The following is a 16,366-nucleotide window of genomic DNA, read 5'->3' as shown; positions in this document are numbered from 1 at the left end:
AGCCCCATTTATGCAAAGGTGTCATACAAAATTAGCCCACCAGGATACACCACTTACAGCGGAGTCGCGGCGGCCATTTGGTTTAATTACTATTCCATATATAATGATAATCGAATACCATTTAAAATAAAATAAATATTGTGGCAATATCACTTAAACAGGTTTTTAAATTTTATTTTTAAGTTCGAGAGCTCTTATTGAAAAATCCTTTGTATGGAATGAATTTGAAAATAATGTAGTGTAAGTGAAAGAAAATATCTATTTGTTAGTAAGTCGTTCAATTTAGTTGAACATACTTTCTTATATTTTGAAATCAAAGTTACGAAATATTTAAATCATATTATGTAAAACTCAAAATACTCAAATTAGAATCATGTTTATAAACGTAACAAATATGCGGAAAATAAAATCTCAGATATGTTTTGCGAATAATCGAGATAGATATAAAGATAAAAAAAAAAATTATTGCTTATATGGGTGGACGAACTTACAGCCCACCTGGTGTTAAGTGGTTACTGGAGCCCATGGACATCTACAATGTAAATGCGCCACCCACCTTGAGATATAAGTTCTAAGATCTCAGTATAGTTACAACGGCTGCCCTATCCTTCAAACCGTAATGCATTACTGCTTCACGGCAGAAATAGGTAGAGCGGTGGTACCTACACGTGCAGACTCACAAGAGGTCCTACCACCAGTGAAGTTAATTAATAAGTAAAATTAATTTGGTGAAATATGCGTTAACTGTCTCGATTTAATATATAGTTAAAAGCACCTAGCCAAGTTAATGTTATTAGGTAGAAAAGCCACAGCGCTTGTGCTACCCGAACCAGCCGACCGCACTTTGATTGCTTTATTATGGCACTGCTTTCCCATCGAGCTGGATTTTCACGAGTTTTATTTACATTTTGCTGAATGTTACATGGTTCCATTAGCAAATTCTACTATAACCCTACGTATCCAATTATTTTAATAACAATTAAAACTAACTATGGCTATGACATGTCCTTCTTCAAACGAGGCTTGTGGAGAGTATTAAGCGGTAGGCAGCGGCTTGGCTCTACCCCTGGCATTTCTGAAGTCCTTGGGCGACAGTATCCACTCACCATCAGGTGGGCCGTGTGCTCGTCTGCCTACAAGGGCAATAAAAAAAACTTTCTTTTCTGTTTAAATAGATAATAAGATATTAAGGGCTATAGTAGGCAGCGGCTTGGCTCTGCCCCTGGCATTGTTGAAGTCCATGGGCGACGGTAACCACTCACCATCAGGTGGGCCGTATGCCCGTTTGCCTACAAGGGCAATAAAAAAATATATGCGTATTTCATATACGAGGTAGCATACAGACCTAATTTTAAAGACGACAATTATAAAATTGTAGATAGATCACTAATCTCATGTTGATTTAATATAATTAAATGAGGTCGTATTTGTATTAAATTATAACAGGAATGATTCTATTGAAGTAACGCAACACGTGGTTATATTTGAAGTTTACGTAGGCAATATTCATGATTCTTTTGAATCATGAATAATGAATTGTAAAGAAATGTATTCATTTTTTGTGGTATCTGAAAGCAAATCATGTTATTCCTTTTTGGCATAGGAGATACTAAGTATGAAGTATCAGTAATATTAAAGTTTACTTAATAAGTAAAGTGGAATAAAAGATAAACTTAACATTTAAGTTTCGAAAGCTCTAACTTTTGAATTAAACTAAAATAGATGTCCATATTAATGGATTCGTTCTTACCGGAACTCAATTTAGCTGTGCAGTTGGAAAATGCTATGCTTAATGTACTCGTAGTAAGAGGTCACGAGAAGCCAGCAAAATGAGAGGTTCTTTTGTGAACTGAGATGATACGTTCTCTCATATCATTGTTGTATTATGAAATAGTTCCGTACCGTTCCAATTCTATTGTACGCGTTTGGCTTTACGCTTTCGTAATTTACTGTGAAGTGTTTATGATAAGTTTGCGTATATTCTAACGGTTTCTAAATTGTATATTTTTTTATTGCCCTTGTAGGCAGACGAATATACGGCCCACCTGATCGTGAGTGGTTACCGTCGCCCATAGACTTCAGCAATGCCAGGGGCAGAGCCAAGCCGCTGCCTACCGCAAAATGTATTAATAAATTAGGTTCGATATTGACGTATTCAAAATATGCTTTACATCAAACAGTGGACAAATTTGAGCCATACATCAACTAGATATATAGACGGTATTAAACGCTTTTAATTAATACGATTATCACGTAAAAGCAATACGCAATACATAGAAACTCTGAAAATATCAGGAAAATTTATCTCTGTTTTCGTTAACGATCTCGGCCTTAAATAAATACGTGTATATTTTAAATATATTTTTTGGCAACAATCGTCATGTTTTCAAAAACATAATTTCATTTTAACAGGTGCATGCTACGCCGAGTTCGGCGTCCGTGTCCCGAATACCACTGGATCGGCTTATACCTACTCATACGTCACCGTTGGAGAGTTCATCGCCTTCATTATTGGTTGGAACATGGTGCTCGAGTACCTGGTGAGTATCTATCACATGATACCAAAATATTTGCACCCAAAACATATTGGGTGTTAGAAGACCGCTTCCGAAAAGAACACAGACGATAGTTTAATGATGAGACGGAAAAAAAATCGATCCTGACTAAAAAAAATATCATATTTTTAAAACGTTTTATTAGCATTATTTAAGCTCCTTCACGTTAGTGCAGCTAAATAAAACGATACTTTCATAAAAAATACATTACTTTTCTTTTAAAAAAACAGAAATGAAACACAAAATTAAAAACAGCTGATGCTCGGGTCAACGAACGCACGAGCGCGGCGCAGTCTTGCTGTATCGCAGAAATACTTATTAACAGCATTTTTCTAAATAACTCCATCATCAAAGGTGTTATTAGTACTATCGTCTGTCTTCGTTTTCGGAAGCGTCTCCTAACACCCAGTAGGTATAATTAAATTTTTGTTAGGTAACAATTGGCTTTCTTAGTAATAATTTATAGAACATGGGATCGTTGAGGTTGATCATGAAAGAGATAGTATGGAGTATAATAATATAATCAATGTAATTTTGTTAGAACTGATAAGTAATCCATGTGGGTTGGTACCACCATGCAGAATAATGACGGAATCTGATTTAATTCTATTTATTTTAAGAACTGCTCTATTCGGAGTATTTTCCTGCGTAATAAGTAAAAACAAGACAAAACCAAGTCCCATGTTACTATTATCTTTGATGATATCGACTGTCAAAGAGAATCAATCAGGATGACGTAGTATATTAATCAATGTTAGCAACCACCAGACTAACAAAGCGCTGAAATGTATTGAAACTTCGATCTCAGGTGCTCATGACATTTAAGAAGGTAATCTCATCCCAAGGAAGAGAAGCCATACAATATCTACCCGACAATAGTTTTGCGGATCGATAGTGTAGTGCAGATATCCCCAATTAGGTTCAAGTAAGAACTAAATACGAGTCATCAATCGACAAGATTACAATTCTAATTTCAAGATAAAATAACTATCTAAATACGAAGACAAGCAATTAAAAAACAACAATTATATGAGATTATTTATTTATTAAAATTGAGGCACAAAGGATACAGTGATTTTGGATATAATGCCATGAGTCATTCTATCAGTCGAGGGTGCCGTGGTCCATGCATTACTAATTAATAAATTACTAAAGACGAAAAGAGAATGATAATTTATGACATTAATATATTAAGATACGTATAACGTAATACATACATATATATGCATAATAATCATAAGTGTAAAAAGTATTTCCCAGCTTACATAATCGTAAAGCCTTATTTTTTTATTGCGCTGAGTAAGTAGATGAAGCTCGGAGACCACCTGGGACTACGTGATTACTGAGGACTATAATATACATCACAACGTAAATGTCACTCACTATCCATATTGTTTGAATTGGACGCAGCCGTGCGTTCAACTTCACGAGTGATGCGATGTTTTAACATTTAGTTCCGTAAACTCGTAGGTGGCGTGTTAACTTTTAACTACTACAAACGAAAATTAATTGTGAAGATTGATGTAACTGATAAGATTTACGAGAGTATTTTACGAAATAGTTTACAATCATGCTAAGAACAGATTACTGGTGGTAGGACCACTTGTGAGTCCGCGTGGATAGGTACCACCGCCTTGCCTATTTCTACCGTGAAGCAGTAATGCGTTTTGGTTTGAAGGGTGGGGCAGCCGTTGTAACTATACTGAGACTTTAGAACTTGTATCTCAGGGTGGGTGGCGCGTCTACGTTGTAGATGTCTATGGGCTCCAGTAACCACTTAACACCAGGTGGGCTGTGAGCTCGTCCACCCATCTAAGCAATAAAAAAAAAACCTTCACAAACGAACTCGACAAATTCACTAATTAACTTTAAACTTACAAATAGTCAAGAAACTGGATTTGAAATCTCCATTTAAGCAAATATATGCTTCTGTTCGGAAAAACACGCTATTCAATAACAAATATTAACGTTTATAAGTACATGTACATAATACCTAGCGATACCAATAAGGAAAGGAAAAACTAAATCTAGATATATCTAATATAAAAACAAACTAAACATTATGCTTATGTATATCGATTGTGTTTGCGGAATAATAGTGTGTGTGTGCATTTTTGAATGATGTTTGCTTAGTAGTCTATTGTTAACACATTATCGAACAATAGAATGACCAAAATGAATAACCAAATTTTTTATATAAAGGAGTTTTATGCAAGTAAGGAAATTTTGTTATTTTAATTTTATACTGCATATTTCTGCAGATTAAATATAACTAAAACTCATGTTATGTTCAAAATTAAATCAATATTATATACATACATGGGCTTGTTTGTATGTATTAAGAAAATACTTCCGAAAATCACAAGCGCTTTTATTATAAAAAAAGCCTGTATTATTTTGAGACAAGAAATAGTACTGGATCGATTGTTTGTATGAAAAACTCCGTTACAACTTGTAATTCAGTACAAATGTAGTATCTCAAATGTCGAATCTGTCATGAGGGCCTTAATATTGTCTAGAGAATTCCCTGGGTTTTCGACAAGCAAACCAAAACACTATTTAATAAATAAATACTTTTTAACTCGCGAAATAACCTCAGACGGGTCTATTTTTTTATCAGAATATTCTTTTTTTGTTACCCTTTCTACGACTGTTTGTACACAGAGGTAGAATAAATAATTTTGTTTTAGGTATGAGAAATACGACGATTTTGTATGTAGAAAAAAATCGTTAATGTTAACCAAGTTAAGTACTTCAGGTAAAGTAGTAATTTTATTAAATAAAATACGAGTATAGTAGCAAATTATTCAGAACGTAATAAAAGGTATTGTCATAAATGACATATGATGACAGGCGACATGAACTTCTCAACCATAAAAGAATGGCATTAATTATCTATATATTAATACGTGAAGCAAAAACATTGTATCCCTTTTTACGAAAATTGCGCAGACGGAGGAGTATGAAATTTTCCACACTTATAGAGAATATAGAGAAGAAGTGCACAATGCTTATATTTTTTGAAAATAATGCATAAAAGGTACATTAAATCAATAAAGAAAACATTACACACACTACATACCATGTATTTGACGCACACAAGCATGCATACTATTTATTGTCAAACTTTTGTTCTTGACGTCTGTGGTCAAATTGAGAATAGATTAAATATTGTTTGTCTTTGTTAATATTTTTTTAGTGTAGTCTTGGCGAAATTTGTAATTATAGAAGTATAAAATACAATGATAATAATGTACAAACTTACAATTCCAATTAATTATAGTCGAATTTCGACTACTGCGGGACCTCTAGTTCATTTAAAAATACATTTCTGAGTATAATAACCGAAACGATTAAGGCACAAGAAAAACTTATTACAATATGAATAGTACTACTATATTATTGTTTAGTTTAACAGCTTTTTTTTTAACTTATTAAAACATATTATTATATGACCTAAATTTATTTCGAAAAGTCTTGTTCAATGGAAGTAACCATAAATGCACTGAGTTTTAATTTAATATGTATTTGGACAAGCTTACTCAGCTTACGAAGTTTGTTGGAAACTAGTTCTCTCTCCTACGTCGGACTTAAGTGCCGCTTATCTCAGTTTTCACTGTAATTTACTGTTTTATGTCAAGCCATTCTCACGATAAATTTTTCATTATATAGACACAAGTGTATTTTACAAAATATTTTTAGGGTAATATAATCAAATTAGTCACAGACTTGTGATCTAAAAACTTCTAATTAAGTGTATGACGCTTATAGAAATTAGTTGATCTGCTTAGACGCTGAAGTTATAATAAAAAATTTCTTTTCTTTTCTTTAAATCAAACTAAAAAACTAAAACCTGATTGTTTCTATCTTGTAATATCATCATCTAAAGCGAAACAAACAAATAAATCAATCTTGCTTATTATTAGTGAGAGTAATCTAAAAAAATGTAAAGCAGCATTTACGAGTATAAATAAAAGCCTATTGAGGGATTTATTGTGGTTTTTTTTTGTTCGATTCAAACGGTATCGTTTTTCGAGTTTTTGTCTTAAGAATTTCTTCTTCTTCTTTCTCTCCAACTTATCCTACTAGGTGGGGTCGGCACAGCTATTTTTCTCTTCCATTCTTCTCTATCGTATGGAGCAATGTTTTCCGGCTATTACCAAGAACCAGAAAACTGCGATAGCATTTATTGTAAGCTCGCCTATTTCCATCGCGGGATAAACATGCTTTTTCTCCTTACCTCATAGAAGTAGAGGAATTACTCTTACCTAAAAGTAAATTAAATAAGAGGATCCAGGTGCTCATTCCCACATTATCAGAAAGACAGAAACAGACTTTTTTAATTCAAAATTGTTTAGTTTTTTTTGCGTTCTAATCTATATATACATAAAAATAAATTGCTGTTCGTTAGTCTCGCTAAAACTAGAGAGCGGCTGGACCGATTTGGCTAATTTTGGTCTTGAATTATTTGTGGAAATCCATAGAAGGTTCAAAAGGTAGATAAATATGAAAGTGCTCGGAATTAAATAAATATAACAATTTTGTTTTTCCTTTGATGTGCTCCCTTCGAACGGATTCCTTTTGTTTGTTTTAAGTTTATTTTATACAAAAGCTTAGGTCTTTTATTTATCGATTGAGGCACTACGGAATCTGCCGGGTCAGCTATTAGACTTATAAAAATATACTGCTATTCAATTTGCAATTTACGAGCATTCGATGCCATTATAAAAAGTACTTTGCATATAATGTTTTATAATATAATATCTAAAAATATTATTATTTCTAAATAAAAAATCGAAATGCCTTCCTTATTATCAGATAGATTTCTGGCAAAAACCTTCCCTAGAGTTTGCCGTACTTTTCTCTTCGTAGCTTTTCGTCTCCATAGCGGTCCAGCTGTTTTCATAATCTTGTCTTTCCAAGTTTATTTTTTATGTTTTTACATCCCTTCTTTCTTTTTCTTTCACGAAGATACCGTGTAGTATTTTTCTAATTTTTCTATTTTTCTGTTGTTTAATGTAATAATGTTCGTCTCGTTCGTTTTGAAACTCACAAAGTGGTTTTTACGTTTATCTTTCTAGTGAGTTAGCATATTTTGTAACTCATCATGCATTACCTATTTGTTGAATTGTTATTTAAAGCACTTTCAGCTTGTAATATTGTAAGCTGACACGAATATTAGACGTGGCTTTAACAATAGAAAATTATCTGCTATAAAATTGTCACAAAGCTATTCTCCAAGTCGACGTTCTCTTACCCTAGTAGTAGCAAGCAAAATTTCATGTAACGAATAGAATTAGATAAACTAGAAAACATCTACGCGAGATGATTGCCCAAATAAGCATGATAGATGAAAAATAAAATCTCGACGTCTTTTTGGCAAATAAATAGGATATAACCATTCATGTATCCAGATCATATTGTATGTATATGAAATTATATTTATTCCAGACGACAAGAAATGACTGCATTTTTTTTTTATTACTTATATGTGGGCTCACAGCCCACCCGGTGTTAAGTGGTTACTGGAGCCCATAGACATCCACAACGTAAATGCGCCACCCACCTTGAGATATAAGTTCTAAGGTCTCAAGTATAGTTACAACGGCTGCCCCACCCTTTAAACCGAAACGCATTACTGCTTCACGGCAGAAATAGGCAGGGTGGTGGTACCCACCCGCGCGGACTCACAAGAGGTCCTACCACCAGTAAGGTCATGATTTTTTTTTAATTACCCTCATTGATTAGAATATGAAATAAAGCTTACAATTTCCATACTTGACTATGAAAATTACTTTCACGAATTCATGTCTGCATCTGTGTTGTGCACAACGTTAGAAAGAGAGCATTCTATTCGACTTTAAAACATTTAATCTTATTCGTGGAATTGCGAATTGTGAATTAAATAAAATTAGTTTAGACGCTGCTTAATTCTAAGCCGTCTAATGACAACTGTCGTCTTTGGCTCGCTACAGTACTTGTTGAAATGTAAATGGAACTTCATTTTTAATTAAGAATGTGTCTATCAAAGGACTTTTGAAAGTGGTATCTATGTAAAAGAAAACTAATAGTGGTAGAAGATTTGTGTGAGAACTTAATATTTTCAAAAATGATTTTATCAGTATAGACAAAACGAAATGTCAGCTCACCTGTTACTTTATTATAAAAGTACCAGTACCGTCCAACTTTAGAAAGAACGTCAAAGAAAATTGAGTTTTTGTAAGAGTTGCTTTTCCAGCGTTCGAATCGAACGCATGGGTGCTTCGTAAAAGAAATAGGTTGTATCAAGTCTTGCTAACTTATAACACACCCTATGACCTGTGAAACCAGAACTATTTTTGAATTAGTCATGTTTACAAAAAAAATACAGCTTAGAGTGTGTTAATATAGTGAAATGAATGACGTATTAAGACACAATTAATACATCTCTATATACTTAGTCCGGCCATAAATACTGTTACAATAAAAAAAATTAAAAATTTCTATTGCAAATAACATTTATTACTTTTACAGTGTGTTACTTTAATAAATAAATATAAAACAATTTACAGTATAAAAAGCTTATTCGAAGTGGTCTCCATCGGCTGCAATACAGTCCTTTAAACGTTGAGGCCAGTTATCAATAGAAGCACGCACTCTTTCCATGGGAAAATTTTTCACTGCCAATCGTACTGATTGTTTTAGGGATTCCAAATTATTATGGCGTTTAAAGCAAGTCGTACTCTCTAAAACTGACCATAAATCATAATCCAGCGGGTTAAGATCGGGACTAGACGACGGCCAGTCTTCAGCTCTGATAAAGTCCGAAACGTTCGTTTCCAACCAAGACTGCGTAGACCGAGCTTTATGATCTGGCGCCGAGTCTTGCTGGAAGGACCATTCTTGATTATTGAACATGGTGTTGTTGAGGAGCTTCACTACCTTCTCAAGAATGGTATCTTGATACGATTTTTTGATACATTTTTCACAAAAGTATGGCTCAGTCATTCCTTCATAGCTAATACCTCACCAAACCATCACTGAAGTCGAATAGTGCCCACGTTGCACTCTGTCGACTAATTGGGAAGCTTCCTTAGAGCTTTGAGCATAAATTCGGTCATTTTGTTTGTTAAAATGTTGCTCAATTGTAAAAAAAATCTCATCCGTAAACAACATTTTTTATGACCTCCCTTTGCGTACCGCTTCAGTAATAGTTTCGATTTTACCACCCTATTCTCTTTTAAATTATCAGTTAAGAAATGACCAGTACGTCTCTTATAGACTGCAAGTTCTAAGTCATCTTTTAAAATACGCGACATGGTTCTAGGCGCTATCTTCATCTCCCGAGATAAAATCATTTGCTTTCGGACAGGATTTCTTCGAATTCTTTCCCTTACTGCTTTGACCACCTTTTTCGTACGAACACTACCTGTACGGCCAGATTTTTTGTCTGTCACAAGCAGAGTAGGTTATTACCTATATACTATATACCTATTAATAGCCCGGTACACAAACATTTTACTAATACCAAGCGTCCGAGCAATCATATAAAAATGACAGATTCCAAATTCAAATGTAATATTTTGTTTATTTTTAATTGTAACAGTATTTATCGCCAGACTAAGTATGTATAAAAATTAATTGCTGTTCGTTAGTCTCGCTAAAACCCGAGAATAGCTGGACCGATTTGGCAAATTTTGGTCTTGAACTATTTGTAGAGGTCCAGAGAGAGTTTAAAAGGTAGATAAATATGAAAATACTCGGAATTAAATAAAAATAACAATTTTGTTTTTCCTTTGATGTGTCCCCCGTCAGACGAATTTCTCTGGTTTGTTTTAAGTTTATTGTATACAAAAGCATAGGTCTTTCATTTATTGATTTATGCACTACAATGTCTGCCGGGTCAGCTAGTATATATATAAATTAGGATGTAAATGAACTCCAGTTAATACAAGATAGGCAATTAGATTGTAAACTCAACTAGAGCAATAAATAAAACATTTTCAAAACAATCAATTTGATTTACACGTGAAAAAAGTTATAAAATACTGCATTCCCAATAAGTTCCATTGAGAAATGAATGCTTTGAGCGTTTCAAGGAAAATTAATTTAAATTTTGCAAAGTAAAATGAACAACCAGTAACGCCTACACGGTAAAAAAGCAGGGCTTCATTATTTCGAAACAAAAAACTCTTCCTTCAGTTAATATTTTATAATTAAAAAGGATTGTGAAATTTCATTTCATGAAGTCAACGGTCAAATAAAATCGTAATAAAAGTCCGTTATAATATCAGATTCTATCTTTGCACGTTCGATGAAATCCCAGCAATACGAGAACGCAAATAAAGTAAGTCCTCGACATTCCGACTTCCGTTTGAAGGATATTTCTTCGATTTCAGATATAGGAATAGGATAGGACGTAGGAATTTCAATACGGATGACATAGAAATTTCATATCAATATTATTGGTCGCATATTCTTTTTCAAAACGATAACTTCAATACTGCACTGTATTTGCGAGGTTCAATAAATAATTTTTCTCTCTTTTAAGTTGATTCAAGATATACAAATTAAATAAATATGTAATAAGTAATATTCACTGTATTTTTTATTGCACACGTTTAAACTGTTTTAATGTGTCAGATAATCTTTTTTTTTATATAGGACTCTAGATTCGTACGATTGCTATTACTCTTCTCGTCATCCTTCAGATACAACTTTCTAACTAGAAAAAAGAAATAGGTACTATTTAACCTGCCTTATTTCTAGAGACTTATTTTGGAAATATAGCTAAGAATTTGTATACACTTAAACAACCTGCCTACTTCTACTCTGCTACTAAACTACCTACTTCAGTTAATGATTCAGCTTGTTTTAAAATTCGAATGTGATTTCAAATAGTAACAGTAAACCGCATTAAACAAAATTAAATGCAGCCGTGCTTTCTCATATATAATGAATTACCGTCTAGAGATGCCGACTGAGAGGGCTGGTGGTCGTGACGCCGACGACCGCCGGTCCGGCGTCCCGAGGGGGAGGGTGATGGGAGAGATGTGCTCCGCACTAAGCGCTTCACTTTCCCCCCTTTGCCTTTTCATGAGTTCTGTCTCATGCGAGGTTTGGACGTTGGTTTTTAAGCGACAGGAGGTTTTAGTCAGTTCGACTCTGACACGCCCCGCTCTCCATCCCCAGTGGAGGGCGGTAGTCCGACGATTTCCTCCTAACCAAAAAAAAAAGCTGTCTAGAGACGCACTATAAGTTATTATGATCCACTATGCACTATGAAATACTTGAGTATATCAATCAGATCATACATTATAAATACTTCGTTATCGTTCTGTTCGTTCCGTAACACGCTAGGCTGATCATAGCATGACATAAGGGTCGTAGATATATTTAAGATAAGCATCCTGCAAATTGGAGTGCAATTGAAATGTGATACAAAATACATATCCTCTGAAACATTTCTCTGAAGGCGGATGGATGGCAAGATATTCCTTTGAAATTTGTATAAATGTTTGTTTCTCTACTGCTTGACAATGTTTTTTGTTAAGCCAGAATCAATAGAAAATTCAAAAAAAAATTTTATTGACCTTGTAAGGCAGACGAGCATGCGGCCCACCTAGTGGTGAGTAGTTACCGTCGCCCATGGACTTCAGCAATGCCAGGGGCAGAGCCAAGCCGCTGCCTACAAAAAATTATAAAGTAAATTAATTAATTAAAATAAATTAGTGAATATATTTTTCTGTTGTTCAGATCGGGACTAGTGCCTGCGCCAGGGCTCTGAGTGCGTGTTTCGACTCTCTCTTCAACGGAGCTATTTCCCACCATCTCGCTCTCAACATCGGAACTATCTTTGGTAAGTTATATCATTATAGTTTTCAAATTACATAGTTACGAAAAAAAAACCTCAGTATTATGGTCTTCAAACATCTAATACAATTTTATGAATATCTGAAAATGGTGCTCATTTCAAGTTTTTAGTGTTGTGTGAAATAAGTTTTTCACTTCAAATCTAAAACTAATCCGGTTGAAGGAGATTTCGTTTTTAATATCGTTGGTAACTTGATAAAATATTATCAACTGAAGTAAAAACGAAATGATTAAATAAACTTAGAGTGACAAATAGGGTTTATAAGCTCCTTGAGATGAGATAGCTTTGTAAACTATCAGCATTTTAGTGCATCATTTAACTTTAAGTATACTAGCTTACCCGACAAATGCTGTCCTGACCGAATTTCAACAAAAACGACTTTTTTGTGAAACTCAATTTTCGGAGTGGCATCCAAAACTTTGCTTCTATAAAAATCTTCTTCGATCTTCACTCATAGTATAAAACAAAGTCGCTTTCTCTGTTCCTGCGTCTGTCTGTCCCTATGTATGCTTAAATCTTTAAAACTACGCAACAGATTTTGATGCGGTTTTTTAATAGATAGAGTGATTGAAGAGGAAGGTTTATATGTATAATAACATCCATTAAATAGTGGAGAAATCAATAATAAATTACAGTTTCCGAAGCGAAGCGAGGGCGGGTCGCTAGTAATGTATAAGAAACCTTTAATACAAAGTATCTGATTTGGTTAGGTTTTACAAAATAATGCACTGACTAATTAACGGTATTGAATCTTTAATATTAATTAATTAATTTATTGTGAATGGTGAATGGGCGAATGAGCTCATCTTCTTACGTAACATTGTCTACGGGTTATGGTACCTGCTTTACACTTAACGCGAACACTGAACACGAATGCAGCCCTTTTGTTACTCTTTAGTCGCTTCTCTCAGTTGATTGCGTGCCTCAATGGCTTGGGAAGAGCTGCGCATAATATACTGAAACCCCGACTGGGTAAACCCCCAAAAGAAAAAAAACCACTTCCTTTGGCCCAGGCGAATAGCCCGCAGGTTGTGCTCCTGGATGAGATCAAGCTAAGACCTCAGGAGAGGTTCGGAAGTCTGAACTACTTAATGTAATGACATGACGGGTCTACCCTGCTAGGCGTTGCGTTGCGCCCGCTGCGGCGCTCCTCAGGCGGAATGTGGTACATGACTAATTGGAATTGTTGACCTTGACATCGACGAGGTCAGCCCGTGTGAGGATCCACATCCGGGGGTATATAAAGGTTTATATCACGTATCGAACCCCGGGTTCCAAGAGCTCTCTAGAGGACATTCGACGAATTCTGGATTAAGATAGCCACCCAAAGTAACGTGCGTTCGGTCGGTAGATACCGCTTTCCTACCGCTTTCCTACCGGTTTCCGTTTGAATTAGTTTGTCTTAGTTTGAGGATAAAAAGTATAAACTAATATGAATAATAACAATACTAATAAAGACAATATGAATAATGCAAGTGAAAATCAGCAATCTACCTATGCTTCAATAAAATGTTTATTTTTCATACACAACGTTGTGAAAATATAAATATAAATAAATACTTAAATAAAAATTTAAATATTTCAACAAAACAAAGCTGGCAAAGTGTATTGTTGCCGAGTTTAACATTAATTTTCGTTGTTGAGTCGAGAATAATATGGCTGGCTGCTTGTTAGGTCTCTCGTTGAAGTGTATTTCGTCGAGGAAACAGTATCAAATGAAAACGGTAATAGAAAATCATTTTAAAAGAATTATATTTTCTACTGAATTTTCATTTCCATATAAAATATATTTACAAAACTCAAAGAGCTGCACGTTATTTCGCTGTAGTCGGAGGAAGTTGGACCGAACCTATTTGACCTGAAGTAGATGCAACCTAACTTTAAGACTCGTGACTTATTCAATATTAAGTTATTGTGGTTGAATTTCCAACTCGGAAGCACCACTACAAAGAATTTTATTGACTTACGTTTCAGTTTGTTACTTTTATGAGTTTAGAATTTTAGATGAAGCAGAAACATTATTCGAACAGTACTTAAACGTAAAACACTGGTGGTAGGACCTCTTGTGAGTCCGCACGGGTAGGTAGCACCGCTACGCCTATTTCTGCCGTGAAGCAGTAATGCGTTTCGGTTTGAAGGGTGGGGCAGCCGTTGTAACTATACTGAGACCTTAGAACTTATATCTCAAGGTGTGTGGCGCATTTACATTGTAGATGTCTATGGGCTCTAGTAACCACTTAATACCAGGTGGGCTGTGAGCTCGTCCACACACCTAGGCAATAAAAAAAATAAAAAAAAAAAGGAATTTTGGAACAAAATAAGAGTGTAGCAGGCACATTACTTCTTTCTGAGTTCTTCATATTCACCGCTTACAATAAGTCCATAGATTTCAAAAAAACAAAAGCTATATAGTCAAAATTTCCAGTTTAGAACTTCAGACTTCCCTTCCGTAAATAATGTTAATACCTATAGCACCAATATGCTGATAACGATAAAATGTTGACACTAAATTTACATACTTATTAATATACTCATTGATTTATTGATGTAATGTAGTGTAAAAACATAAAACCGAAATTATGTTGTTTCAGTATGGGCTACTTTGTTTTAAATACATATTATTTATGTTTCTTAGCGCTTTGGTTCGTTCCCATTTTCAACATAAAATAGTAGTGGGTTCCGAATTCTCGGCTGTTGCTCGGCAACTGTAACTTGATCAGGTGGAACAGGTTCGCGTCTTCAATGATAATAATCTCAATGGTAAGTTGATACCGTCGATATGTTGCTAACAGAAATACAGACGGTCAAAGAAGAATCAGATAAGCCCCGACTACCATCTATTCTTCACCGAGACACCGATTCGACCGGGAATCTAACGCGTAGTCAGAATTCGCTACACGATTTCAAAATACATTTATATTATCTGACAATATATTTTCATAAGCACGTTTGTGAAAATTCCGTAACATTAAAGATAAACTGGACAGTTGAAAATAAACTACCTTATATCGGCACACAATATTATCCAACGAATTTTTCGCTAAGGTCTTTCGTGTAGAGTCTTATACTATTTTTTTTTTGCTTTGATGGGTGGACTAGCTCACAGCCCACCTGGTGTTAAGTGCTTACTGGAGCCCATAGACATCTACAACGTAAATGCGCCACTCACCTTGAGATATAAGTTCTAAGGTCTCAGTATAGTTACAACGGCTGCCCCATCCTTCAAACCGAAACGCATTACTGCTTCACGGCAGAAATAGGCAGGGTGGTGGTACATGCCCGTGCGGACTCAAAAGAGGTCCTACCTGTAGTTTAGATTGCTTGTGATTTCGGAATGAATGGTAAAGTACTTTATTCGGTTTCCGCGAGTCACAGACACGATTGAAACTACTTTTGCTGTTTAATATTGAATACTTCACAACTTTAGTGGTGGCGGACGACATCGGCGAAATATCTTCTTCTTCATTTTGTCCTGATGTGAGGTCGGCACAGCATGTCGTCTTATCATGCTTCATAGGGGCTTGGCAAGCGTTTTACAACCAGCCGTCGGTCTGACATCAACCTCCCTCGGGCTAATCTCCATATATCCATTACAACGTGCCATAAGAAGGAACTTTTTCAGTTTCTTCCTTTTGTCATTATTTTACATCACGCTTTATTGGGCCTATGAGTTGCGTTTTATCATTGTTATAAATTTTAATAAATTTTAATTTACTCTTTAGTTTATACTAAACTAAACTATACTATTATACTAAACTAAAGATATTTGTAAAAAGATAAAAAAAGTCGCATTTAAATCGTTTTATACACTACGTCTTCGAAGCTTCGAAAATAATATCCTCCTCCGTGCGTCGTATTTCTCAGTGCTGAGGGTCGTGACCTTTACAGAGAAATTTTGATAGGACTATGTTCCTCCATTCACTCCTGTCCTCCGCGCTGTGGATAGCGACATTGATGC

At 34.8% G+C, this 16,366-nt stretch overlaps 1 protein-coding gene across 1 annotated transcript in view; it reads left to right on the top strand.

Moving 5' to 3' along the window:
• Nucleotides 1-16,366, top strand: part of LOC101740985 (solute carrier family 7 member 14) — a 124,091-nt gene that overhangs the window by 12,640 nt on the left and 95,085 nt on the right. Inside the window, exons 3-4 of the mRNA XM_038012107.2 lie at nucleotides 2,413-2,540; nucleotides 12,291-12,393. Coding sequence (XP_037868035.2) covers nucleotides 2,413-2,540; nucleotides 12,291-12,393 — 231 coding nt within the window. The remainder of the gene's footprint in view (nucleotides 1-2,412; nucleotides 2,541-12,290; nucleotides 12,394-16,366) is intronic.

This window comes from Bombyx mori, chromosome 1, assembly GCF_030269925.1.
Source record: "Bombyx mori chromosome 1, ASM3026992v2".
NCBI lineage: Eukaryota > Metazoa > Arthropoda > Insecta > Lepidoptera > Bombycidae > Bombyx > Bombyx mori.
Note: the sequence above shows the minus strand (reverse complement) of the source record. Positions and strands in the feature narration are given on the sequence as shown.